The following is a 26,368-nucleotide window of genomic DNA, read 5'->3' as shown; positions in this document are numbered from 1 at the left end:
TTTTCTCTCTGTCTTCTTTCTCACCCCCTCTTTTCTCTCTGTCTTCTTTCTCACCCCCTCTTTTCTCTCTGTCTTCTTTCTCACCTTCTCTTTTCTCTCTGTCTTCTTTCTCACCCCTCTTTTCTCTCTGTCTTCTTTCTCACCCCCTCTTTTCTCTCTGTCTTCTTTCTCACCTTCTCTTTTCTCTCTGTCTTCTTTCTCACCCCTCTTTTCTCTCTGTCTTCTTCTTTCTCACCTTCTCTTTCCTCTTTTCTCTCTGTCTTCTTCTTTCTCACCTTCTCTTTTCTCTCTGTCTTCTTTCTCACCTTCTCTTTTCTCTCTGTCTTCTTCTTTCTCACCCCTCTTTTCTCTCTGTCTTCTTTCTCACCCCCTCTTTTCTCTCTGTCTTCTTTCTCACCCCCTCTTTTCTCTCTGTCTTCTTTCTCACCCCTCTTTTCTCTCTGTCTTCTTTCTCACCTCCTCTTTTCTCTCTGTCTTCTTCTTTCTCACCCCTCTTTTCTCTCTGTCTTCTTCTTTCTCACCTCCTCTTTTCTCTCTGTCTTCTTCTTTCTCACCCCTCTTTTCTCTCTGTCTTCTTTCTCACCTCCTCTTTTCTCTCTGTCTTCTTCTTTCTCACCTCCTCTTTTCTCTCTGTCTTCTTCTTTCTCACCTCCGCTTTTCTCTCTGTCTTCTTCTTTCTCACCTCCTCTCTTCTCTCTGTCTTCTTTCTCACCCGCTCTTTTCTCTCTGTCTTCTTCTTTCTCACCCCACTTTTCTCTCTGTCTTCTTCTTTCTCACCCCTCTTTTCTCTCTGTCTTCTTCTTTCTCACCTTCTCTTTTCTCTCTGTCTTCTTCTTTCTCACCTCCTCTTTTCTCTCTGTCTTCTTTCTCTCTTTTCTCTCTGTCTTCTTCTTTCTCACCCCACTTTTCTCTCTGTCTTCTTCTTTCTCACCCCTCTTTTCTCTCTGTCTTCTTCTTTCTCACCCCTCTTTTCTCTCTTCTCTCTGTCTTCTTCTTTCTCACCCCTCTTTTCTCTCTTCTCTCTGTCTTCTTTCTCACTCCACTTTTCTCTCTGTCTTCTTCTTTCTCACCTTCTCTTTTCTCTCTTCTCTCTGTCTTCTTCTTTCTCACCCCCTCTTTTCTCTCTGTCTTCTTCTTTCTCACCCCCTCTTTTCTCTCTGTCTTCTTTCTCACCCCCTCTTTTCTCTCTGTCTTCTTCTTTCTCACCCCTCTTTTCTCTCTTCTCTCTGTCTTCTTTCTCACTCCACTTTTCTCTCTGTCTTCTTCTTTCTCACCCCTTTTTTCTCTCTTCTCTCTGTCTTCTTCTTTCTCACCTTCTCTTTTCTCTCTTCTCTCTGTCTTCTTCTTTCTCACCCCTCTTTTCTCTCTTCTCTCTTCTTCTTTCTCACCTTCTCTTTTCTCTCTTCTCTCTGTCTTCTTTCTCACCTCCTCTTTTCTCTCTGTCTTCTTTCTCACCCCCTCTTTTCTCTCTGTCTTCTTTCTCACCTTCTCCTTTCTCTCTGTCTTCTTCTTTCTCACCCCTCTTTTCTCTCTGTCTTCTTCTTTCTCACCCCTCTTTTCTCTCTTCTCTCTGTCTTCTTTCTCACTCCACTTTTCTCTCTGTCTTCTTCTTTCTCACCCCTTTTTTCTCTCTTCTCTCTGTCTTCTTCTTTCTCACCTTCTCTTTTCTCTCTTCTCTCTGTCTTCTTCTTTCTCACCCCTCTTTTCTCTCTTCTCTCTGTCTTCTTTCTCACCTCCTCTTTTCTCTCTGTCTTCTTTCTCACCCCCTCTTTTCTCTCTGTCTTCTTTCTCACCCCTCTTTTCTCTCTGTCTTCTTCTTTCTCACCTTCTCTTTTCTCTCTGTCTTCTTTCTCATCTCCTCTTTTCTCTCTGTCTTCTTCTTTCTCACCTTCTCTTTTCTCTCTGTCTTCTTCTTTCTCACCTTCTCTTTTCTCTTTGTCTTCTTCTTTCTCACCCCTCTTTTCTCTCTGTCTTCTTCTTTCTCACCTTCTCTCTTCTCTCTGTCTTCTTCTTTCTCACCTCCTCTCTTCTCACTGTCTTCTTCTTTCTCACCCCTCTTTTCTCTCTGTCTTCTTTCTCACCTCCTCTTTTCTCTCTGTCTTCTTCTTTCTCACCTCCTCTCTTCTCACTGTCTTCTTCTTTCTCACCCCTCTTTTCTCTCTGTCTTCTTTCTCACCCCTCTTTTCTCTCTGTCTTCTTTCTCACCTCCTCTTTTCTCTCTGTCTTCTTCTTTCTCACCCCTCTTTTCTCTCTGTCTTCTTCTTTCTCACCTCCTCTTTTCTCTCTGTCTTCTTCTTTCTCACCCCTCTTTTCTCTCTGTCTTCTTTCTCACCTCCTCTTTTCTCTCTGTCTTCTTCTTTCTCACCTCCTCTTTTCTCTCTGTCTTCTTCTTTCTCACCTCCGCTTTTCTCTCTGTCTTCTTCTTTCTCACCTCCTCTCTTCTCTCTGTCTTCTTTCTCACCCGCTCTTTTCTCTCTGTCTTCTTCTTTCTCACCCCACTTTTCTCTCTGTCTTCTTCTTTCTCACCCCTCTTTTCTCTCTGTCTTCTTCTTTCTCACCTTCTCTTTTCTCTCTGTCTTCTTCTTTCTCACCTCCTCTTTTCTCTCTGTCTTCTTTCTCTCTTTTCTCTCTGTCTTCTTCTTTCTCACCCCACTTTTCTCTCTGTCTTCTTCTTTCTCACCCCTCTTTTCTCTCTTCTCTCTGTCTTCTTCTTTCTCACCCCTCTTTTCTCTCTTCTCTCTGTCTTCTTTCTCACTCCACTTTTCTCTCTGTCTTCTTCTTTCTCACCTTCTCTTTTCTCTCTTCTCTCTGTCTTCTTCTTTCTCACCCCCTCTTTTCTCTCTGTCTTCTTCTTTCTCACCCCCTCTTTTCTCTCTGTCTTCTTCTTTCTCACCCCTCTTTTCTCTCTTCTCTCTGTCTTCTTTCTCACTCCACTTTTCTCTCTGTCTTCTTCTTTCTCACCCCTTTTTTCTCTCTTCTCTCTGTCTTCTTCTTTCTCACCTTCTCTTTTCTCTCTTCTCTCTGTCTTCTTCTTTCTCACCCCTCTTTTCTCTTTTCTCTCTTCTTCTTTCTCACCTTCTCTTTTCTCTCTTCTCTCTGTCTTCTTTCTCACCTCCTCTTTTCTCTCTGTCTTCTTTCTCACCCCCTCTTTTCTCTCTGTCTTCTTTCTCACCTTCTCCTTTCTCTCTGTCTTCTTCTTTCTCACCCCTCTTTTCTCTCTGTCTTCTTCTTTCTCACCTTCTCTTTTCTCTCTGTCTTCTTTCTCACCTTCTCTTTTCTCTCTGTCTTCTTCTTTCTCACCCCTCTTTTCTCTCTGTCTTCTTTCTCACCCCCTCTTTTCTCTCTGTCTTCTTTCTCACCCCCTCTTTTCTCTCTGTCTTCTTTCTCACCCCTCTTTTCTCTCTGTCTTCTTTCTCACCCCCTCTTTTCTCTCTGTCTTCTTCTTTCTCACCCCCTCTTTTCTCTCTGTCTTCTTCTTTCTCACCCCCTCTTTTCTCTCTGTCTTCTTCTTTCTCACCCCTCTTTTCTCTCTGTCTTCTTTCTCACCTTCTCTTTTCTGTCTTCTTCTTTCTCACCCCTCTTTTCTCTCTGTCTTCTTTCTCACCTCTCTTTTCTCTCTGTCTTCTTCTTTCTCACCCCTCTTTTCTCTCTGTCTTCTTCTTTCTCACCCCTCTTTTCTCTCTGTCTTCTTCTTTCTCATCCCCCTTTTCTCTCTGTCTTCTTTCTCACCCCCTCTTTCTCACCCCCTCTTTTCTCTGTCTTCTTTCTCACCCCCTCTTTTCTCTCTTCTTCTTTCTCACCCCTCTTATCTCTCTGTCTTCTTCTTTCTCACCCCCTCTTTTCTCTCTGTCTTCTTCTTTCTCACCCCTCTTTTCTCTCTTCTTCTTTCTCACCCCTCTTTTCTCTCTGTCTTCTTCTTTCTCACCCCCTCTTTTCTCTCTTCTTCTTTCTCACGCCTCTTTTCTCTCTGTCTTCTTCTTTCTCACCCCCTCTTTTCTCTCTTCTTCTTTCTCACCCCCTCTTTTCTCTCTTCTTCTTTCTCACCCCTCTTTTCTCTCTGTCTTCTTCTTTCTCACCCCTCTTTTCTCTCTGTCTTCTTTCTCTCTTTTCTCTGTCTTCTTTCTCACCCCCTCTTTTCTCTCTTCTTCTTTCTCACCCCCCTTTTCTCTCTGTCTTCTTCTTTCTCACCCCCTCTTTTCTCTCTGTCTTCTTCTTTCTCACCCCTCTTTTCTCTCTTCTTCTTTCTCACCCCTCTTTTCTCTCTGTCTTCTTCTTTCTCACCCCCTCTTTTCTCTCTTCTTCTTTCTCACGCCTCTTTTCTCTCTGTCTTCTTCTTTCTCACCCCCTCTTTTCTCTCTTCTTCTTTCTCACCCCCTCTTTTCTCTCTTCTTCTTTCTCACCCCTCTTTTCTCTCTGTCTTCTTCTTTCTCACCCCTCTTTTCTCTCTGTCTTCTTTCTCTCTTTTCTCTCTGTCTTCTTTCTCACCCCTCTTTTCTCTCTGTCTTCTTTCTCACCCCTCTTTTCTCTCTGTCTTCTTCTTTCTCACCCCTCTTTTCTCTCTGTCTTCTTTCTCTCTTTTCTCTCTGTCTTCTTTCTCACCCCTCTTTTCTCTCTGTCTTCTTTCTCACCCCCTCTTTTCTCTCTGTCTTCTTTCTCACCCCCTCTTTTCTCTCTGTCTTCTTTCTCACCCCTCTTTTCTCTCTGTCTTCTTCTTTCTCACCCCTCTTTTCTCTCTGTCTTCTTTCTCACCCCCTCTTTCTCACCCCTCTTTTCTCTCTGTCTTCTTTCTCACCCCTCTTTTCTGTCTGCCTTCTTTCTCACCCCTCTTTTCTCTCTGTCTTCTTTCTCACCTCCTCTTTTCTCTCTGTCTTCTTCTTTCTCACCCCTCTTTTCTGTCTGCCTTCTTTCTCACCCCTCTTTTCTCTCTGTCTTCTTTCTCACCTCCTCTTTTCTCTCTGTCTTCTTCTTTCTCACCTCCTCTTTTCTCTCTGTCTTCTTCTTTCTCACCCCTCTTTTCTGTCTGCCTTCTTTCTCACCCCTCTTTTCTCTCTGTCTCCTTCTTTCTCACCCCTCTTTTCTCTCTGTCTTCTTCTTTCTCACCCCTCTTTTCTCTCTGTCTTCTTTCTCACCTACACTGACCAGTTTCACAGGCAGCCAAGCTGACCTTGCCTTTCTTTCCAGTGTTCACCTGTTTGTGCGCACACACAGACACACACACACACACACACACACACACACACACACACACACACACACAGAGTAAGGTACTTCAAGGTACTATATCTGGTTATGAAGTGACTTACAGCAGCAGAATGTCAACAAATATGTTGTAGTGTACTAAATTATTCTGTTAGACCATTTTGCAAGATAGAAATCAGAATGGTAGCCTTGAGGGTGTCATACATTGATAAAAACATGTGATACACTGCTTTGATTCATAGAAATCAGAATGATAGCCTTGAGGGTGTCATACATTGATAAAAACATGTGATACACTGCTTTGGTTCATAGAAATCAGAATGGTAGCCTTGAGGTTGTCATACATTGATAAAAACATGTGATACACTGCTTTGATTCATAGAAATCAGAATGATAGCCTTGAGGTTGTCATACATTGATAAAAACATGTGATACACTGCTTTGGTTCATAGAAATCAGAATGATAGCCTTGAGGTTGTCATACATTGATAAAAACATGTGATACACTGCTTTGGTTCATAGAAATCAGAATGATAGCCTTGAGGTTGTCATACATTGATAAAAACATGTGATACACTGCTTTGGTTCATAGAAATCAGAATGGTAGCCTTGAGGTTGTCATACATTGATAAAAACATGTGATACACTGCTTTGATTCATAGAAATCAGAATGGTAGCCTTGAGGTTGTCATACATTGATAAAAACATGTGATACACTGCTTTGATTCATAGAAATCAGAATGATAGCCTTGAGGTTGTCATACATTGATAAAAACATGTGATACACTGCTTTGATTCTAGCATCCTGGGCCAAGGGAAAAAGACGTAAGATGCTGAAGACTGCATGTGTTGAAGTGAACTTTGGTGTGTCTGGAACCTGTTGTGTTGTGGCTCCAGCTGTCTGCCCTCCTCTGAAATGTGGATGTTTAGGATGTGGCTCCAGCTGTCTGCCCTCCTCTGAAATGTGGATGTTTAGGATGTGGCTCCAACACTGTGCCCTCTGTATTGTGGATGTTTAGGATGTGGCTCCAACACTGCCCTCTGTATTGTGGATGTTTAGGATGTGGCTCCAACACTGCCCTCTGTATTGTGGATGTTTAGGATGTGGCTCCAACACTGCCCTCTGTAATGTGGATGTTTAGGATGTGACTCCAACACTGCCCTCTGTAATGTGGATGTTTAGGATGTGGCTCCAACACTGCCCTCTGTATTGTGGATGTTTAGGATGTGGCTCCAACACTGTGCCCTCTGTAATGTGGATGTTTAGGATGTGGCTCCAACACTGCCCTCTGTAATGTGGATGTTTAGGATGTGGCTCCAACACTGTGCCCTCTGTATTGTGGATGTTTAGGATGTGGCTCCAACACTGCCCTCTGTATTGTGGATGTTTAGGATGTGGCTCCAACACTGCCCTCTGTAATGTGGATGTTTAGGATGTGGCTCCAACACTGCCCTCTGTAATGTGGATGTTTAGGATGTGGCTCCAACACTGTGCCCTCTGTAATGTGGATGTTTAGGATGTGGCTCCAACACTGTGCCCTCTGTAATGTGGATGTTTAGGATGTGGCTCCAACACTGCCCTCTGTATTGTGGATGTTTAGGATGTGGCTCCAACACTGTGCCCTCTGTATTGTGGATGTTTAGGATGTGGCTCCAACACTGTGCCCTCTGTATTGTGGATGTTTAGGATGTGGCTCCAACACTGTGCCCTCTGTAATGTGGATGTTTAGGATGTGGCTCCAACACTGTGCCCTCTGTATTGTGGATGTTTAGGATGTGGCTCCAACACTGTGCCCTCTGTAATGTGGATGTTTAGGATGTGGCTCCAACACTGTGCCCTCTGTATTGTGGATGTTTAGGATGTGGCTCCAACACTGTGCCCTCTGTAATGTGGATGTTTAGGATGTGGCTCCAACACTGTGCCCTCTGTAATGTGGATGTTTAGGATGTGACTCCAACACTGTGCCCTCTGTAATGTGGATGTTTAGGATGTGGCTCCAACACTGTGCCCTCTGTAATGTGGATGTTTAGGATGTGACTCCAACACTGTGCCCTCTGTATTGTGGATGTTTAGGATGTGGCTCCAACACTGTGCCCTCTGTAATGTGGATGTTTAGGATGTGGCTCCAACACTGCCCTCTGTAATGTGGATGTTTAGGATGTGACTCCAACACTGTGCCCTCTGTAATGTGGATGTTTAGGATGTGGCTCCAACACTGCCCTCTGTAATGTGGATGTTTAGGATGTGGCTCCAACACTGTGCCCTCTGTAATGTGGATGTTTAGGATGTGGCTCCAACACTGCCCTCTGTAATGTGGATGTTTAGGATGTGACTCCAACACTGTGCCCTCTGTAATGTGGATGTTTAGGATGTGGCTCCAACACTGTGCCCTCTGTAATGTGGATGTTTAGGATGTGACTCCAACACTGCCCTTCTGTGTAATGTGGATGTTTAGGATGCATGCATAGCCATGTCAGTAAGATGTGGCATTTTTCTGATACTGGGTTGGGCAAAGACTATGAAGACAAAAGACGAAAGAATTCGGTGCATTCATTCATAAAAGAGATAACAGCAGTTGTTTTGGTACACAGTATGCACAATGATAATCGTGTATTGTTTTCATTACATTTATCATTTTTGAATCAAAACAGAAGGTGTAAAATGAAGTATGATTGTAATGGGTTTGCAGTTTTTGTTGTTGTTTTGTTTTTTTAACTTCTGATAAAAATAACATAAGAGTGTCTTTTGACTCCAGTTAATTGTGATCCTGGCATCTGAACTGGCATGTCAGACACGTCAGATGTGCATGTGTTTTTTGTTTGTTGTTTTTAGTCGTCTATTTTTTTTTTTTTTTTTTTTTTTTAACATCTGAACTGGCATGTCAGACACATCAGATGTGCATGTGTGTTTTGTTTGTTGTTGTTTTTTGTCTTCTTTATTTTTTTTTAACATCTGAACTGGCATGTCAGACACATCAGATGTGCATGTGTGTTTTGTTTGTTGTTGTTTTTTGTCTTCTTTTTTTTTTTTTTAACAGTGGCATACTTTTGTGGTCCTTTTTTCATTGGGAAATTCAGCATGAACATCCATACCCATCACAGAAAAAGAGTGAATTTTTAGCCACCAAGGGCACGTATTTGTTAGTTCTCTTTAGAAACAAAGCGTGTATGAAGGAACATTACATTCATGACCGTACTGGCTTTGGACATCATTACAGACTGAGTTGCTGGTGATCAAACCAGGGAAGACAACCTCATCAGTCTTGTCATGTACTTCTTCTAACAATGTTAGGACCTTACACATTCACAGTGAAACTGAACCACTGGCATGTTGAGGAAGAAGTGTTGCAGTCAGTGTGTGATTGTTACATGGGCATGTTGGCTGGTCTGCCTTGCTTCACCTTGCACTTCATTCACCAGGATAGATCATGTACAGCTCTGAAGAATAGTGTACATCTGAATAAGTGGTGTATGAAACAGCAGTGTCATTTTAGCTTTAAATGTATGGTTGATAGATCATGTACAACTCTGAAGAATAGTGTACATCTGAATAAGTCAAGGTGTATGAAGTAGCAGTGTCATTTTAGCTTTAAATGTATGGTTGATAGATCATGTACAACTCTGAAGAATAGTGTACATCTGAATAAGTCAAGGTGTATGAAGTAGCAGTGTCATTTTAGCTTTAAATGTATGGTTGATAGATCATGTACAACTCTGAAGAATAGTGTACATCTGAATAAGTCAAGGTGTATGAAGTAGCAGTGTCATTTTAGCTTTAAATGTATGGTTGATAGATCATGTACAGCTCTGAAGAATAGTGTTCAGGTGTATGAAACAGCAGTGTCATCTAAGCTTTAAATGTATGGTTGATAGATCATGTACAACTCTGAAGAATAGTGTACATCTGAATAAGTCAAGGTGTATGAAGTAGCAGTGTCATTTTAGCTTTAAATGTATGGTTGATAGATCATGTACAACTCTGAAGAATAGTGTACATCTGAATAAGTCAAGGTGTATGAAGTAGCAGTGTCATTTTAGCTTTAAATGTATGGTTGATAGATCATGTACAACTCTGAAGAATAGTGTACATCTGAATAAGTCAAGGTGTATGAAACAGCAGTGTCATTTTAGCTTTAAATGTATGGTTGATAGATCATGTACAGCTCTGAAGAATAGTGTACATCTGAATAAGTCAAGGTGTATGAAACAGCAGTGTCATTTTAGCTTTAAATGTATGGTTGATAGATCATGTACAGCTCTGAAGAATAGTGTACATCTGAATAAGTCAGGTGTATGAAACAGCAGTGTCATTATAGCTTTAACTGAAACTGAAACTATAGCTTTAAATGTATGGTTGATAGATCATGTACAACTCTGAAGAATAGTGTACATCTGAATAAGTCAAGGTGTATGAAGTAGCAGTGTCATTTTAGCTTTAAATGTATGGTTGATAGATCATGTACAACTCTGAAGAATAGTGTACATCTGAATAAGTCAAAGTGTATGAAACAGCAGTGTCATTTTAGCTTTAAATGTATGGTTGATAGATCATGTACAGCTCTGAAGAATAGTGTACATCTGAATAAGTCAAGGTGTATGAAGCAGCAGTGTCATTTTAGCTTTAAATGTATGGTTGATAGATCATGTACAGCTCTGAAGAATAGTGTTCATCTGAATAAGTCAAGGTGTATGAAGCAGCAGTGTCATTTTAGCTTTAAATGTATGGTTGATAGATCATGTACAGCTCTGAAGAATAGTGTACATCTGAATAAGTCAAGGTGTATGAAACAGCAGTGTCATTTTAGCTTTAAATGTATGGTTGATAGATCATGTACAGCTCTGAAGAATAGTGTACATCTGAATAAGTCAGGTGTATGAAACAGCAGTGTCATTATAGCTTTAACTGAAACTGAAACTATAGCTTTAAATGTATGGTTGATAGATCATGTACAACTCTGAAGAATAGTGTACATCTGAATAAGTCAAGGTGTATGAAGCAGCAGTGTCATTTTAGCTTTAAATGTATGGTTGATAGATCATGTACAACTCTGAAGAATAGTGTACATCTGAATAAGTCAAAGTGTATGAAACAGCAGTGTCATTTTAGCTTTAAATGTATGGTTGATAGATCATGTACAGCTCTGAAGAATAGTGTACATCTGAATAAGTCAAGGTGTATGAAGCAGCAGTGTCATTTTAGCTTTAAATGTATGGTTGATAGATCATGTACAGCTCTGAAGAATAGTGTTCATCTGAATAAGTCAAGGTGTATGAAGCAGCAGTGTCATTTTAGCTTTAAATGTATGGTTGATAGATCATGTACAACTCGAATAGTGTTCATCTGAATAAGTCAGGTGTATTGAGCAGCAGTATCATTTTAGCTTTAAATGTATAGTTTGCTGTGGAAAAAAAAATCTTTTTGTTTATGAAACAGTTTTGTTGATTTGAATACCAACAGTATTTATACGTCAGTTGGGTGAGTTGTCTGATTGTTGTGGTTTGTGACATTTGAATTTAAGTTTGTTTGTGGGTTTGTAGATGTCTTTCAGTATATCATTGTTTTAAGTTTTGATTATTGTTTTTGGTAGAGGGATCAGTCTGCTTGCTTTGAAGCTTCCTTGAAACAGAAACAGCGTACAGTTGGACTGAGTATTTTTCCCTTGCAAAGCAGGTCCTATTCCTTCAAAATGAATTGCAGTAAAGACATTGCATTAATCATGTGTTATAGATCCATGTTGATACTGTTGTCAAAACATTTTCCTTGTTTACAGCCACATTAACACAAAGTATAGCGTAGATCTAACAATACACACGTTAACACAAAGTATAGCGTAGATCTAACAATACACACATGAACACAAAGTATAGCGTAGATCTAACAATACACACATGAACACAAAGTATAGCGTAGATCTAACAATACACACGTTAACACAAAGTATAGCGTAGATCTAACAATACACACATGAACACAAAGTATAGCGCAGATCTAACAATACACACATGAACACAAAGTATAGCGTAGATCTAACAATACACACATGAACACAAAGTATAGCGTAGATCTAACAATACACACATGAACACAAAGTATAGCGTAGATCTAACAATACACACATGAACACAAAGTATAGCGTAGATCTAACAATACACACATTAACACAAAGTATAGCGTAGGTCTAACAATACACACATTAACACAAAGTATAGCGTAGGTCTAACAATACACATATTAACACAAAGTATAGCGTAGGTCTAACAATACACATATTAACACAAAGTATAGCGTAGATCTAACAATACACACATTAACACAAAGTATAGCGTAGATCTAACAATACACACATGAACACAAAGTATAGCGTAGGTCTAACAATACACACATTAACACAAAGTATAGCGTAGATCTAACAATACACACATTAACACAAAGTATAGCGTAGATCTAACAATACACACATTTCCAAAACAATTAGGGCCATTTCTGGCACATGCACTGCTACATACATCACTGCTACATACATCACTGCTACATACATCACTGCTACATACATGTTCAGTTTGTCTCCCCCTGTTTTTCTGTGACTTTGTCACCTAATCAGTCATTTCCAGTTTGTGATTTCTATATGGTTGCAATATGCATACATTTCCATACAGGTTCATACACAGCTGTAGTGTGTAAGTGAAATGAGTGTTACGATTGCATCAACAGTGGGACTTCAAGTGTGTAGTGTGTAACGTGTCATGATTGTAGCAACAGTGGGACTTCAAGTGTGTAGTGTGTAACGTGTCATGATTGCAGCAACAGTGGGATGCCAAGTGTGTAGTGTGTAACGTGTCATGATTGCAGCAACAGTGGGACTCCAAGTGTGTAGTGTGTAACGTGTCATGATTGCAGCAACAGTGGGATGCCAAGTGTGTAGTGTGTAACGTGTCATGATTGCAGCAACAGTGGGACTCCAAGTGTGTAGTGTGTAACATGTCATGATTGCAGCAACAGTGGGACGCCAAGTGTGTAGTGTGTAACGTGTCATGATTGCAGCAACAGTGGGATGCCAAGTGTGTAGTGTGTAACCTGAGTAATATTATTGCAGCAACAATGGGATGCCAAGTGTGTAGTGTGTAACTTGAGTAATATGATTGCAGCAACTGTGGGATGCCAAGTGTGTAGTGTGTGACGTGTCATAATTGCAGCAACAGTGGGATGCCAAGTGTGTAGTGTGTGACGTGTCATGATTGCAGCAACTGTGGGACGCCAAGTGTGTAGTGTGTGATGTGTCATGATTGCAGCAACCGTGGGATGCCAAGTGTGTAGTGTGTAACGTGTCATGATTGCAGCAACAGTGGGATGCCAAGTGTGTAGTGTGTGACGTGTCATGATTGCAGCAACCGTGGGATGCCAAGTGTGTAGTGTGTAACGTGTCATGATTGCAGCAACAGTGGGATGCCAAGTGTGTAGTGTGTGACGTGTCATGATTGCAGCAACTGTGGGACGCCAAGTGTGTAGTGTGTAACCTGAGTAATATGATTGCAGCAACAGTTGGACACCAAGGGCCGTGTGTCGAAGCAGGACCGCAGGGCGGAACACCTCATGAAGAAAGTGACCAGAGACGTCCAGCGTATGAGGCAGGGGTCACAGAAAGCTCGTGCCAGGTCCTTTAGGTAGTGCTCATGTCTGTGCGTCTGTGTCTTTAACTGTGTGTATGTGTGTCTGTGTCTTGTATCTGTATGTCTATGAGTGTGTGTGTGTGTGTCTTTATCTGTGTATTTGTCAGTGTCTGTGTGTGTCATTGCCTGTGTGTCTGTGTGTGAGCATTCGCTGGCACAAGCACATTTTATGGATGTGTGAAGCATTTACAACAACAGCAGTAACCAAAAAAGTGACCTTAGTGTAGAGGGAATCCTTGTCTGCTGTGGAGAAATAGGTGAGAAATGTTCCTGTTAACAACGTGAGTGATGGGGAAATGCAGGGTGGTGTTAGGGGGTGTCCAGTAATGAAAAGGAGCTGACTGAGTTAGGGGGTGTCCAGTAATGTAAAGGAGCTGACTGAGTTAGGGGGTGTCCAGTAATGAAAAGGAGCTGACTGGGTTAGGGGGTGTCCAGTAATGAAAAGGAGCTGACTGAGTTAGGGGGTGTCCAGTAATGAAAAGGAGCTGACTGGGTTAGGGGGTGTCCAGTAATGAAAAGGAGCTGACTGAGTTAGGGGGTGTCCAGTAATGAAAAGGAGCTGACTGCTGCCATGTCCGTTTTAATGGTTTCCAGGGAAAAGATAAACAAGTAATAAAATCAGATTTATTTTGCTGAATTTCAGAGAAAAGATAAACATTCACCACCATCATGTTTGTTCAGATGGTTTCCAGAGAAAAGATAAAATACAAACAACACTATCATGTTTATTGTGCTGGTTATCAGAGAAAAGACTAGCAAGCAGCAGCATATTTATTCTTGTGGTTTTCAGAGAAAATAATTATAACCCAAAAAAAGCAACAACCCCTTGTTTATTGTGGTGGTTTTCAGAGAACAGATAAGAAAACAAGCAACAACACCATGATTATTTTGGTGGTTTCCAGAGAAAAGATGGCCTTCTTCACCACGGTGAACATCGGAGTGCCAGCGCTGCCACGTGACACGGCCGACATGGAGAAGGAGGAACCGGTGGCAGACGACTTTTTTCATGATGATCGTGTTGGAGAAGAAGTGTGAAGGGACCCGGCCACTTTTGACGTTTTTGAGGCTTTAGTTCTGGGGGCAGGCAGCGGAAAGAGCATTGGTGAGAAAGCAGGACGTGGGGGGAGGTGAAGGAGCAGTGGTGAGAGAGCAGGACGTGGGGGGAGGTGAAGGAGCACTGTGAGAGAGCAGGACGCAGGGGGGAGGTGAAGGAGCAGTGGTGAGAGAGCAGGACGCAGGGGGGAGGTGAAGGAGCACTGTGAGAGAGCAGGACGCAGGGGGGAGGTGAAGGAGCACTGTGAGAGAGCAGGACGTGGGGGGAGGTGAAGGAGCAGTGTGAGAGAGCAGGACGTGGGGGGAGGTGAAGGAGCACTGTGAGAGAGCAGGACGTGGGGGGAGGTGAAGGAGCACTGTGAGAGAGCAGGACGTGGGGGGAGGTGAAGGAGCAGTGTGAGAGAGCAGGACGCAGGGGGGAGGTGAAGGAGCAGTGTTGAGAGAGCAGGACGCAGGGGGGAGGTGAAGGAGCTGGGCTCTGATGTCAGCTGACCTCATCACTCCCAGCATCCTCTGCACGCCCTGCTGGGAGCCCCTGGGTCGTCACCTGTGGGCACGTCACAAAGGGAGACAACACCAGGACGCTTCTAGCATGTCTGGCCACTTTCCTCCCTTTGTTTTTTTTGTTTTGTTTTTTTTTGGTTCTTTTTTTACGGAAACCCACATCAGTTGGCGGGAGAAAAGAAAAAAAAGTATTTTCATTTTATGAAAATATGCATGAGAAGATTCTGATATCCCCTGCCGTGTCCCCCTCCCCCAACCCCACCCCCCCACACACCCCTCCTTCCCACCCCCCAGCCCCCGTTGAGAGATGTGATGGAAACAAGGTTGGTTGATGGTAGTGCTGCCTGTAGTAGGAGTCGGGTGTGTGGCTGGCTCCTTGTTGAGGGAAGCTGAGTGCTGTCATCACAGTGCTGCCACACGTCCCGCACACCGTGCTGTCTGCTGTCTGTACAGTAACAGGCCTGCCATGTGGTGGTTGTGTCAGCTGTTTGTACAGCAGTCTGACATCACATTGTGTGTGGAGACACCGTGTGTCAGCTGTTTGTACTGCAGTCTGACATCACATTGTGTGTGGAGACACCGTGTGTCAGCTGTTTGTACAGCAGTCTGACATCACATTGTGTGTGGAGATACAGCAGTCTGACATCACATTGTGTGTGGAGATACTGCAGTCTGACATCACATTGTGTGTGGAGATACTGCAGTCTGACATCACATTGTGTGTGGAGACACAGCAGTCTGACATCACATTGTGTGTGGAGATACTGCAGTCTGACATCACATTGTGTGTGGAGATACAGCAGTCTGACATCACATTGTGTGTGGAGATACTGCAGTCTGACATCACATTGTGTGTGGAGATACTGCAGTCTGACATCACATTGTGTGTGGAGATACAACAGTCTGACATCACATTGTGTGTGGAGATACAACAGTCTGACATCACATTGTGTGTGGAGATACTGCAGTCTGACATCACATTGTGTGTGGAGATACTGCAGTCTGACATCACATTGTGTGTGGAGATACTGCAGTCTGACATCACATTGTGTGTGGAGATACTGCAGTCTGACATCACATTGTGTGTGGAGATACAACAGTCTGACATCACATTGTGTGTGGAGACACAACAGTCTGACATCACATTGTGTGTGGAGATACTGCAGTCTGACATCACATTGTGTGTGGAGATACTGCAGTCTGACATCACATTGTGTGTGGAGATACAACAGTCTGACATCACATTGTGTGTGGAGATACTGCAGTCTGACATCACATTGTGTGTGGAGATACTGCAGTCTGACATCACATTGTGTGTGGAGATACTGCAGTCTGACATCACATTGTGTGTGGAGATACTGCAGTCTGACATCACATTGTGTGTGGAGATACTGCAGTCTGACATCACATTGTGTGTGGAGATACAACAGTCTGACATCACATTGTGTGTGGAGATACAACAGTCTGACATCACATTGTGTGTGGAGATACAACAGTCTGACATCACATTGTGTGTGGAGACACAGCAGTCTGACATCACATTGTGTGTGGAGATACTGCAGTCTGACATCACATTGTGTGTGGAGATACAGCAGTCTGACATCACATTGTGTGTGGAGACACAACAGTCTGACATCACATTGTGTGTGGAGATACAACAGTCTGACATCACATTGTGTGTGGAGATACAACAGTCTGACATCACATTGTGTGTGGAGACACAACAGTCTGACATCACATTGTGTGTGGAGATACAACAGTCTGACATCACATTGTGTGTGGAGACACCGTGTGTCAGCTGTTTGTACAACAGTCTGACATCACATTGTGTGTGGAGAGGCATGTTCAAGCTGTGAGTGTGACGAGAGAGTGACACTGTGAGTGCTTGTTGTGGAAGAAAGGAAGTGTATTTGAAATGATTTTGTTAAAGTGAGAGAGGTGTGCAGGTGGCTGTGAACATGTTTCCTTGTTCAGTCACCTGTAAATACACACAGAGTTCAAGTTTTTGTACTAAATTATGTACAGGTGGAGAAAAAAAAAGACTTCAATAAGCTGCATATAGTTTACTAACAAAGCATTATTTATAGGTGTGCCCCAAAGTGCATTAGGTGTTTGAAGAGAAAAGCCTGTGGTCTCCCTTCAGCAAGACGTTCCAGTCCGGTGGTCCGTCCTTACAGGGCCACAAAGCTACAGGTGTGACACAAAGCCAGGTGTGTGACACAAAGCCACAGGTGTGACACAAAGCCAGGTGTGTGACACAAAGCCACAGGTGTGACACAAAGCCAGGTGTGACACAAAGCCAGGTGTGTGACACAAAGCCAGGTGTGTGACATAGTCAAAGGTGTGACACAAAGCCAGGTGTGTGACACAAAGCCACAGGTGTGACACAAAGCCAGGTGTGTGACACAAAGCCACAGGTGTGACACAAAGCCAGGTGTGTGACACAAAGCCAGGTGTGTGACACAAAGCCAGGTGTGTGACACAAAGCCACAGGTGTGACACAAAGCCAGGTGTGTGACACAAAGCCAGGTGTGTGACATAGTCAAAGGTGTGACACAAAGCCAGGTGTGTGACACAAAGCCAGGTGTGTGACATAGTCAAAGGTGTGACACAAAGCCAGGACTGGCTGTGTGCTGAAGGTGATTAGGTGAAGGTGCGTCAGGACGGCCGCTGTTGGACTGTTGAAGTCAGAGATTGTTGACACGGAGTGGGGGAGGGGGACCCTTTACCAGGGGAGAGAATTGTGTATGGGATGTGGAACACAACTGTGCATGGAACATGGTGTGTGTGTGTGTGTGTGTCGTTTCAGGGTGTGGATGTGCTGTGTGTCGTTTCAGGGTGTGGATGTGCTGTGTGTCGTTTCAGGGTGTGGATGGTGTGGATGTGCTGTGTGTTGTTTCAGGATGTGGATGTGCTGTGTGTTGTTTCAGGGTGTGGATGTGCTGTGTGTTGTTTCAGGATGTGGATGTGCTGTGTGTTGTTTCAGGGTGTGGATGTGCTGTGTGTTGTTTCAGGGTGTGGATGTGCTGTGTGTCGTTTCAGGGTGTGGATGGTGTGGATGTGCTGTGTGTTGTTTCAGGGTGTGGATGTGCTGTGTGTTGTTTCAGGGTGTGGATGTGCTGTGTGTTGTTTCAGGGTGTGGATGTGCTGTGTGTCGTTTCAGGATGTGGACGGTGTGGATGTGCTGTGTTGTTTCAGGGTGTGGATGGTGTGGATGTGCTGTGTGTTGTTTCACGGTGTGGATGTGCTGTGTGCCATGTGTCGGTGAGTGAGGGAGGGGGTGAGGGCCGTGGCTCCCCTCCTTTCCCCTCCCCCTCCCCCGGCGGTTAGAGGAGGGGCATTTTTTCAAACTGTTTGATGGTGTATCCCCAGTAGTCTTACTAATGGAGTGTGTGTGACCATGGTATATTCAAGGACTGCAATATCAACTGTGTTCTTCACGGGAGGGGGACGGGGGGTCTGGTTTTGTGTTTGTACCTTTGTGTTGTTTTGATGCTGTTGGAAAGACACAGTGTAGTCTGCAATACACGACTGGTACACACCTGCTTCTTGTGTACTGGGCAGGGTTTGGGGGTGTTCAGTACTGATGTACCCCAGTGGAAAGTACTGATGTACCCCAGTGGAGTAGTTTGTGTACTTGGTGATGTGTAGTATTGCCGTCATTATTGTCACATGGTGGTCATCCTTCCTGTTTCCTGCACTTTGTAGTTGTTTGCGTTTGGTCAGAAATATATATAACTATAAAGAAAATATATATGTATTTCATAATAATGAATATGTTTTCCATGAAAGCTGGTGATTTGTGTGCTCTGCTACGGTAGTGGTGGTGGTAGTGTGTGTGTTTGATGAACTAGGAGAGAGAGAAGGAGAGAGAGAGTGTGTGTGTTCAAAGGGGCACCAGTCATTATAGTGGTGGTGGTGGTGGTGGTGTGTGTTTTATGAACAGTGTGACACAGAGAGAGAGTGTTTGTTCTGAAGGGCACCAGTGATTGTAGTGGTGGTGGTGGTGGTGTGTGTTTTATGAACAGTGTGACACAGAGAGAGAGAGAGTGTTTGTTCTGAAGGGCACCAGTGATTGTAGTGGTGGTGGTGGTGGTGTGTGTTTTATTAACAGTGTGACACAGAGAGAGAGAGTGTGTGTTCAAAGGGGCACCAGTGATTGTAGAGGTGGTGGTGGTGGTGTGTGTTTTATGAACAGTGTGACACAGAGAGAGAGAGAGTGTTTGTTCTGAAGGGCACCAGTGATTGTAGTGGTGGTGGTGGTGGTGTGTGTTTTATGAACAGTGTGACACAGAGAGAGAGAGAGAGAGTGTTTGTTCAAAAGGGCACCAGTGATTCCAAACATTCTGCATGAGAAGCAAAACATCACAAAATTGTACATACCAGCATGACTATTGTCTGTATCAGTGTGTGATGTGAGGTCCTTTCAAAACCCTGTGTGGGCCTCACATGGTGTCTGCATCAGTGTGTGATGTGAGGTCCTTTCAAAACCCTGTGTGGGCCTCACATGGTGTCTGTATCAGTGTGTGATGTGAGGTCCTTTCAAAACCCTGTGTGGGCCTCACATGGTGTCTGCATCAGTGTGTGATGTGAGGTCCTTTCAAAACCCTGTGTGGGCCTCGCTCTACGTCAGAGAACTTTTGTGAGTGTGATAAAACTTGACACCTGGATGTTGTTGACGTCATATTTATTTCATATCAAGGCAGTACGTATATCATACTCACAGTGTACAGGTTTCCGTGGTGACTGTCATATCACAGGTGTTATTCACATGGTGCGTGGACATGGGGGTGGGGTGGGGGGGGCATTGACACAATGATATACTCAGTGTGTGCTGAGGTTTGCGGTATGGACGGCAGGTTGTGTGGAGGGTGACAACAAACTAGTGGTATTCCAGCTGTTCAGGTGGACTAGATGGCTGAGCTGTGTGTGTGGCTTGGAGTTTGCAATGGAACTTAGGTTAGCATATCATTAACTGCTCTTTCCCACTTTGTGTATTGTTTGGGCTAACCTCCATGATGCCTGCAGTGTGAGTCAGTGTGTGTGTGCATGTGCGTTAATGGATGTATGTGTGTGTGTGTGCATTAATGGATGGTGTCAATGGATGTGTGTGTTAATGGATGTGTGTATATGTGTGTGACTGGATGTGTGTGTATGTGTGTGTGCGCGCACGTGCACATTAATGGATGTGTGTATGTGTGTGTTGATGGACGTGTGTGTGTGTGTGTGTGTGAATGGATGTTTGCATTAATGGATGTATGTTACTTGGTGTGTGTGTGTGAATGGATGTGTGTGTGTGTTTGTTCTTTAGTTTAGCGTCTTTTCACTATCAGTGATATTAGACGATTGTGTGTGTGTGTGAGTGTGTGTGTGTGTGAGTGAATGGATGTGCGTGGCAAAGCAACAAAGTAGTGTAGTGGAATGGTAGTGGTTGTTACCTGTGGACCTATACAGCATTGGAGTGTTTTGATGTGTACCAGTAGTGTCATTCCCTTGGATGGCGGCAGGACAGTTCAGTGTGTGACCCGCTGCTCAGTGTACATAGACTTGATGGACATCGGCACTCACTGACCCAGCGCTGGGGACAGGGACGCTGCATTTAAACCAACTGTAACAGTTTGAACGCAGTCAATTTAAATCCGTATGTGTCACTCTGTAATATAATGCATGTCTTGTTTTCTGTCCAAAATCAGTCTCTGTCTTGCTGTCTGATTCCCAGTCTGTCTGTTTCAGTGTGTGTTACAGATTTGTTAAGACTGTTGTAGCTGTGTGATGCCTCTCGTCTGTAGACCTGTCCTTGTTCAAACCACTGCCTTCCTGTGTCTGGAATTCAAACTAGCCAACAGATTGGACGTTTGAGGAGTGGGAGGGGGGGAGTTATGGAAATCCTGATGATGAATCAACTGGAGGCGTTTGGTATGGGATGCATTTGAAATAGAATTCAAGAGGATGTCAGAGCTGACTTTCTTGATTGGGTGCATTGGAAGAATTTATGTGGATGTCAGAGCTGACTTTTTGGAGGGATACATTAGAAAGAATTTATGTGGATGTCAGAGCTGACTTTTTGGAGGGATACATTAGAAAGAATTTATGTGGATGTCAGAGCTGACTTTTGGAGGGATACATTAGAAAGAATTTATGTGGATGTCAGAGCTGACTTTTTGGGGGGATACATTAGAAAGAATTTATGTGGATGTCAGAGCTGACTTTTTGAAGGGATACATTAGAAAGAATTTATGTGGATGTCAGAGCTGACTTTTGGAGGGATACATTAGAAAGAATTTATGTGGATGTCAGAGCTGACTTTTTTGGGGGGATACATTAGAAAGAATTTATGTGGATGTCAGAGCTGACTTTTGGGGCGGATACATTAGAAAGAATTTATGTGGATGTCAGAGCTGACTTTTGGAGGGATACATTAGAAAGAATTTATGTGGATGTCAGAGCTGACTTTTGGAGGGATACATTAGAAAGAATTTATGTGGATGTCAGAGCTGACTTTTTGAAGGGATACATTAGAAAGAATTTATGTGGATGTCAGAGCTGACTTTTGGAGGGATACATTAGAAAGAATTTATGTGGATGTCAGAGCTGACTTTTTGGGGGGATACATTAGAAAGAATTTATGTGGATGTCAGAGCTGACTTTTTTGGGGGGATACATTAGAAAGAATTTATGTGGATGTCAGAGCTGACTTTTTGGAGGGATACATTAGAAAGAATTTATGTGGATGTCAGAGCTGACTTTTGGAGGGATACATTAGAAAGAATTTATGTGGATGTCAGAGCTGACTTTTTGGGGGGATACATTAGAAAGAATTTATGTGGATGTCAGAGCTGACCTTCTGGAGGGATACAGTGACAGACAGTGAAAGTAGATGTGTCACATGTCTGTAGAGGGACATGTCTGTTTATGTCAGATTGTTGGGGTTTTTTTTGTTTGTTTCTGAGGGGTTTTTGGAGGGTTTTTTGGGGTTTTTTTTGCTATTTTGAATTGCAGCTGACTGGCTGTGTATAAATGATTTTATATTTTCTGCTTACTTTTTGAAGTTTTTCTGTTACTTTGATTTAAAATCTTTTTTTTTAATTGAGTAAATCTCTTTTCTTCTTTTTTTTAACTCTTACTTATTTTTGGACATTTTTTTCTTTCTTACTTTTATTCTTGGTTAATATACTTTTAGATTTGTCTTGTTATTTTCCTGTGATACTGACTTTTTTTTTTTTTAAAGAAAATGATTTATCTCTGTGTCTGTCTGTGGGAGTGTTTTCCTGTTGTTTCTGAACAGGCTCTGCATGATCCTGCCATAGGACAATGTCACATCCTTCACGCTGTCGTCTGGCACTGACAGACCAGGCTGTTTGGCACTGACACACTGACAGACCAGGCTGTTTGGCACTGACACAGTGGACAGACCAGGCTGTTTGGCACTGACACAGTGACAGACCAGGCTGTTTGGCACTGACACAGTGACAGACCAGGTTGTTTGGCACAGACACAGTGACAGACCAGGCTGTTTGGCACAGACACAGTGACAGACCAGGCTGTTTGGCACTGACACAGTGGACAGACCAGGCTGTTTGGCACTGACACAGTGACAGACTTGACAGACTCCCTCTGGGCTGAGGCAGTGTTTGAAGAGGTCCCCCTCTACCAGGTCCCCCTCTACCAGGCCCCCTCTACCAGGCCCCCCTCTACCAGGTCCCCCTCTACCAGGCCCCCCTCTACCAGGCCCCCTCTACCTGTGAGCACACTGCCCCTGTAGTCCTCATGGGTGAAGAGACATCCATCCAAACCAAGTTGTGTGATCAGGTTGCTGTGAGCACACTGCCCCTGTAGTCCTCATGGGTGAAGAGACATCCATCCAAACCAAGTTGTGTGATCAGGTTGCTGTGAGCACGCTGCTGCTGGTGGACTGACAGCTGGGAGGACTCGGGTTCGATTCCCGGAGTGGGGGGGGGGTTCGGCCCCGTCCTCCCCAAAGTTGAGCATGCTTGGGTTTCAATGAGCAGACTGGGACCACACAGTCAAGTATCATCCACTTCACGGTTGTTCTTTGGGAGTGGTGCTCAAATTTCCTGACCAACACTGCAAGTGTCAGCACCCCTCAGGCCTGGTGAAAGCCAGGGTATGATTATGACAGGAAGCAAAGAGCACAGCCTGGTCACGTTGTCCCAAACCAAAAATGGACCTCCATAGCATCCTCCTCCTCCTCCTCCATCATCAGTATAATACAGTGTCCAAAGTTATGTGGCCTTTCATGCCCTGCTGTCATGGTGACCTCAGTTTCCATCCCCCTCCACTTGTGTGCTGTGGGTGAGTCCTATCAAGGTCTGCAGTGTCATCAGATTCATGGAGGATGGTCAATGGAGGGACACAGTGAGGGTTTCCACTCTAAGGGAAAGCACACTCTGGCTCAATCACAAAACCATTATTGTCATCAGTAGTAGGGGGCTTAGTAGATGGTGTCCTAAGTTAAATCAGAACAGGTACTACTTAACATCAATAACATCAACAGAGTGACTGGGCAGCACTGCAGGGTCGTTTCTGGTGTGTGGTTTTCTGGCGACCTGACAGAGTTCTGTGTACTGGTGACAGACATGGGTGTGACAGGGGGTGTGTGGATTGACAATAGAGTTCTGTGGACTGGTGACAAACATGGGTGTGGCAGGGGGTGTGTGGATTGACAACAGAGTTCTGTGGACTGGTGACAAACATGGGTGTGGCAGGGGGTGTGTGGATTGACAATAGAGTTCTGTGGACTGGTGACAAACATGGGTGTGGCAGGGTGTGTGTGGATTGACAATAGAGTTCTGTGGACTGGTGACAAACATGGGTGTGGCAGGGGGTGTGTGGATTGACAATAGAGTTCTGTGGACTGGTGACAAACATGGGTGTGGCAGGGGGTGTGTGGATTGACAATAGAGTTCTGTGGACTGGTGACAAACATGGGTGTGGCAGGGGGTGTGTGGATTGACAATAGAGTTCTGTGGACTGGTGACAGACATGGGTGTGGCAGGGGGTGTGTGGATTGACAATAGAGTTCTGTGGACTGGTGACAAACATGGGTGTGGCAGGGGGTGTGTGGATTGACAATAGAGTTCTGTGGACTGGTGACAGACATGGGTGTGGCAGGGTGTGTGTGGATTGACAATAGAGTTCTGTGGACTGGTGACAAACATGGGTGTGGCAGGGGGGGTGTGGATTGACAACAATAGTTCTGTGGACTGGTGACAAACATGGGTGTGGCAGGGGGGGGTGTGGATTGACAACAGAGTTCTGTGGACTGGTGACAAACATGGGTGTGGCAGGGTGTGTGTGGATTGACAATCGAGTTCTGTGGACTGGTGACAAACATGGGTGTGGCAGGGGGTGTGTGGATTGACAATAGAGTTCTGTGGACTGGTGACAAACATGGGTGTGGCAGGGGGTGTGTGGATTGACAATAGAGTTCTGTGGACTGGTGACAGACATGGGTGTGGCAGGGGGTGTGTGGATTGACAATAGAGTTCTGTGGACTGGTGACAAACATGGGTGTGGCAGGGGGTGTGTGGATTGACAATAGAGTTCTGTGGACTGGTGACAGACATGGGTGTGGCAGGGTGTGTGTGGATTGACAATAGAGTTCTGTGGACTGGTGACAAACATGGGTGTGGCAGGGGGTGTGTGGATTGACAACAATAGTTCTGTGGACTGGTGACAAACATGGGTGTGGCAGGGGGGGTGTGGATTGACAACAGAGTTCTGTGGACTGGTGACAAACATGGGTGTGGCAGGGTGTGTGTGGATTGACAATAGAGTTCTGTGGACTGGTGACAAACATGGGTGTGGCAGGGGGTGTGTGGATTGACAATAGAGTTCTGTGGACTGGTGACAAACATGGGTGTGGCAGGGGGTGTGTGGATTGACAATAGAGTTCTGTGGACTGGTGACAGACATGGGTGTGGCAGGGGGTGTGTGGATTGACAATAGAGTTCTGTGGACTGGTGACAAACATGGGTGTGGCAGGGGGTGTGTGGATTGACAGTAGAGTTCTGTGGACTGGTGACAGACATGGGTGTGGCAGGGGGTGTGTGGATTGACAATAGAGTTCTGTGGACTGGTGACAAACATGGGTGTGGCAGGGGGTGTGTGGATTGACAACAATAGTTCTGTGGACTGGTGACAAACATGGGTGTGGCAGGGGGTGTGTGGATTGACAATAGAGTTCTGTGGACTGGTGACAAACATGGGTGTGGCAGGGGGGGTGTGGATTGACAACAGAGTTCTGTGGACTGGTGACAAACATGGGTGTGGCAGGGGGGGTGTGGATTGGAATGAGCAGTGTGGAAGTAATGCCACTGAAACAGAGTAGAGGGTGGAGCAAAAGAAAACAAAAAAGTTGAAATAGAATTTTGCTCCCTCCTATTTCCCTTTTTCTCTTGAAAACTTTGTGAACTGTTACTGGTGGTCGGTGTCAGACAAAACAGTTGACTGATTTTTTTTATGTACATCTGTCAATAATCTTTAAATCTTAAAGAATGCTGTGTTTCCTTGTCATCCCAGACAACTTAGACCTGAAGAATGATCAATTTACTCACATCCACAGCAAAATGGTTTTGAAGAAAAACAAAGTTCCAGAAGAAAAACGGCTGTGGGAATGAGGGAGAATGGACTGGGTTTCTGTCTTTTCTTGTACTGCCAGTGGACGTGTTGGTACCCAGTGCTTGTTCTCCTTTGGAAACTGACATATATACTCAGGTCAAAATGTGAATGCACTGTGTTGAAATTAAATGTAACATTTATATATTTTGCATAAAATAAAAATGTGAAGTTGATCATTGGTGTGCTGTCTTGAGGTGAATGATTGCTTGTCCAAGTGTATGTTCATTTTGCGCTGATGAAGATAAATAGAGGTACAAAATTAAACAAGGCAGACTGTTCATTCTGCACTGATGAACATTGGTGGATGAACAAAACAAGGCAGGCTGTTCATTCTGCACTGATGAACATTGGTACACGAACAAAACAAGGCAGGCTGTTCATTCTGCACTGATGAACATTGGTAGATGAACAAAACAAGGCAGGCTGTTCATTCTGCACTGATGAACATTGGTACACGAACAAAACAAGGCAGGCTGTTCATTCTGCACTGATGAACATTGGTAGATGAAGAAAACAAGGCAGGCTGTTCATTCTGCACTGATGAACATTGGTAGATGAACAAAACAAGGCAGGCTGTTCATTCTGCACTGATGAACATTGGTAGATGAACAAAACAAGGCAGGCTGTTCATTCTGCAGTGACGAACATTGATAGATGAACAAAACATGGCAGAATGTTCATTCTGCACTGATGAACATTGGTAGATGAACAAAACAAAGCAGGCTGTTCATTCTGCACTGATGAACATTGGTACATGAAGAAAACAAGGCAGGCTGTTCATTCTGCACTGATGAGCATTGGTAGATGAACAAAGCAGGCTGTTCATTCTGCACTGATGAACATTGGTAGATGAACAAAACATGGCAGAATGTTCATTCTGCACTGATGAACATTGGTAGATGAAGAAAACAAGGCAGGCTAATCATTCTGCACTGATGAACATTGGTACATGAAGAAAACAAAGCAGGCTGTTCATTCTGCACTGATGAACATTGGTAGAGCAACAAAACATGGCAGACTGTTCATTCTGCACTGATGAACATTGGTAGATGAAGAAAACAAGGCAGGCTGTTCATTCTGCACTGATGAGCATTGGTAGATGAACAAAACAAAGCAGGCTGTTCATTCTGCACTGATGAACATTGGTAGAGCAACAAAACATGGCAGACTGTTCATTCTGCACTGATGAACATTGGTAGATGAACAAAACAAGGCAGGCTGTTCATTCTGCACTGATGAACATTGGTACATGAAGAAAACAAGGCAGGCTGTTCATTCTGCACTGATGAGCATTGGTAGATGA

General features: G+C 44.0%; 1 protein-coding gene across 26 annotated transcripts in view; it reads left to right on the top strand.

Moving 5' to 3' along the window:
* Positions 1-25,239, top strand: part of LOC143298539 (protein WWC2-like) — a 130,795-nt gene extending 105,556 nt beyond the window's left edge. For 2 of the 26 annotated variants that reach the window (XM_076611403.1, XM_076611402.1), the window contains exons 23-25: positions 6,001-6,024; positions 12,734-12,861; positions 13,770-25,239. In XM_076611403.1, the coding sequence (XP_076467518.1) occupies positions 6,001-6,024; positions 12,734-12,861; positions 13,770-13,902 (285 nt within the window). In that variant the 3' untranslated portion in view covers positions 13,903-25,239. The remainder of the gene's footprint in view (positions 1-6,000; positions 6,025-12,733; positions 12,862-13,769) is intronic. The other 24 variants (XR_013057418.1, XR_013057400.1, XR_013057405.1 and 21 more) reach the window with 24 other exon arrangements.
* Positions 25,240-26,368: the final 1,129 nt, after the last annotated feature.

This window comes from Babylonia areolata, chromosome 24, assembly GCF_041734735.1.
Source record: "Babylonia areolata isolate BAREFJ2019XMU chromosome 24, ASM4173473v1, whole genome shotgun sequence".
Classification (NCBI taxonomy): Eukaryota; Metazoa; Mollusca; class Gastropoda; order Neogastropoda; family Buccinidae; genus Babylonia; species Babylonia areolata.
Note: the sequence above shows the minus strand (reverse complement) of the source record. Positions and strands in the feature narration are given on the sequence as shown.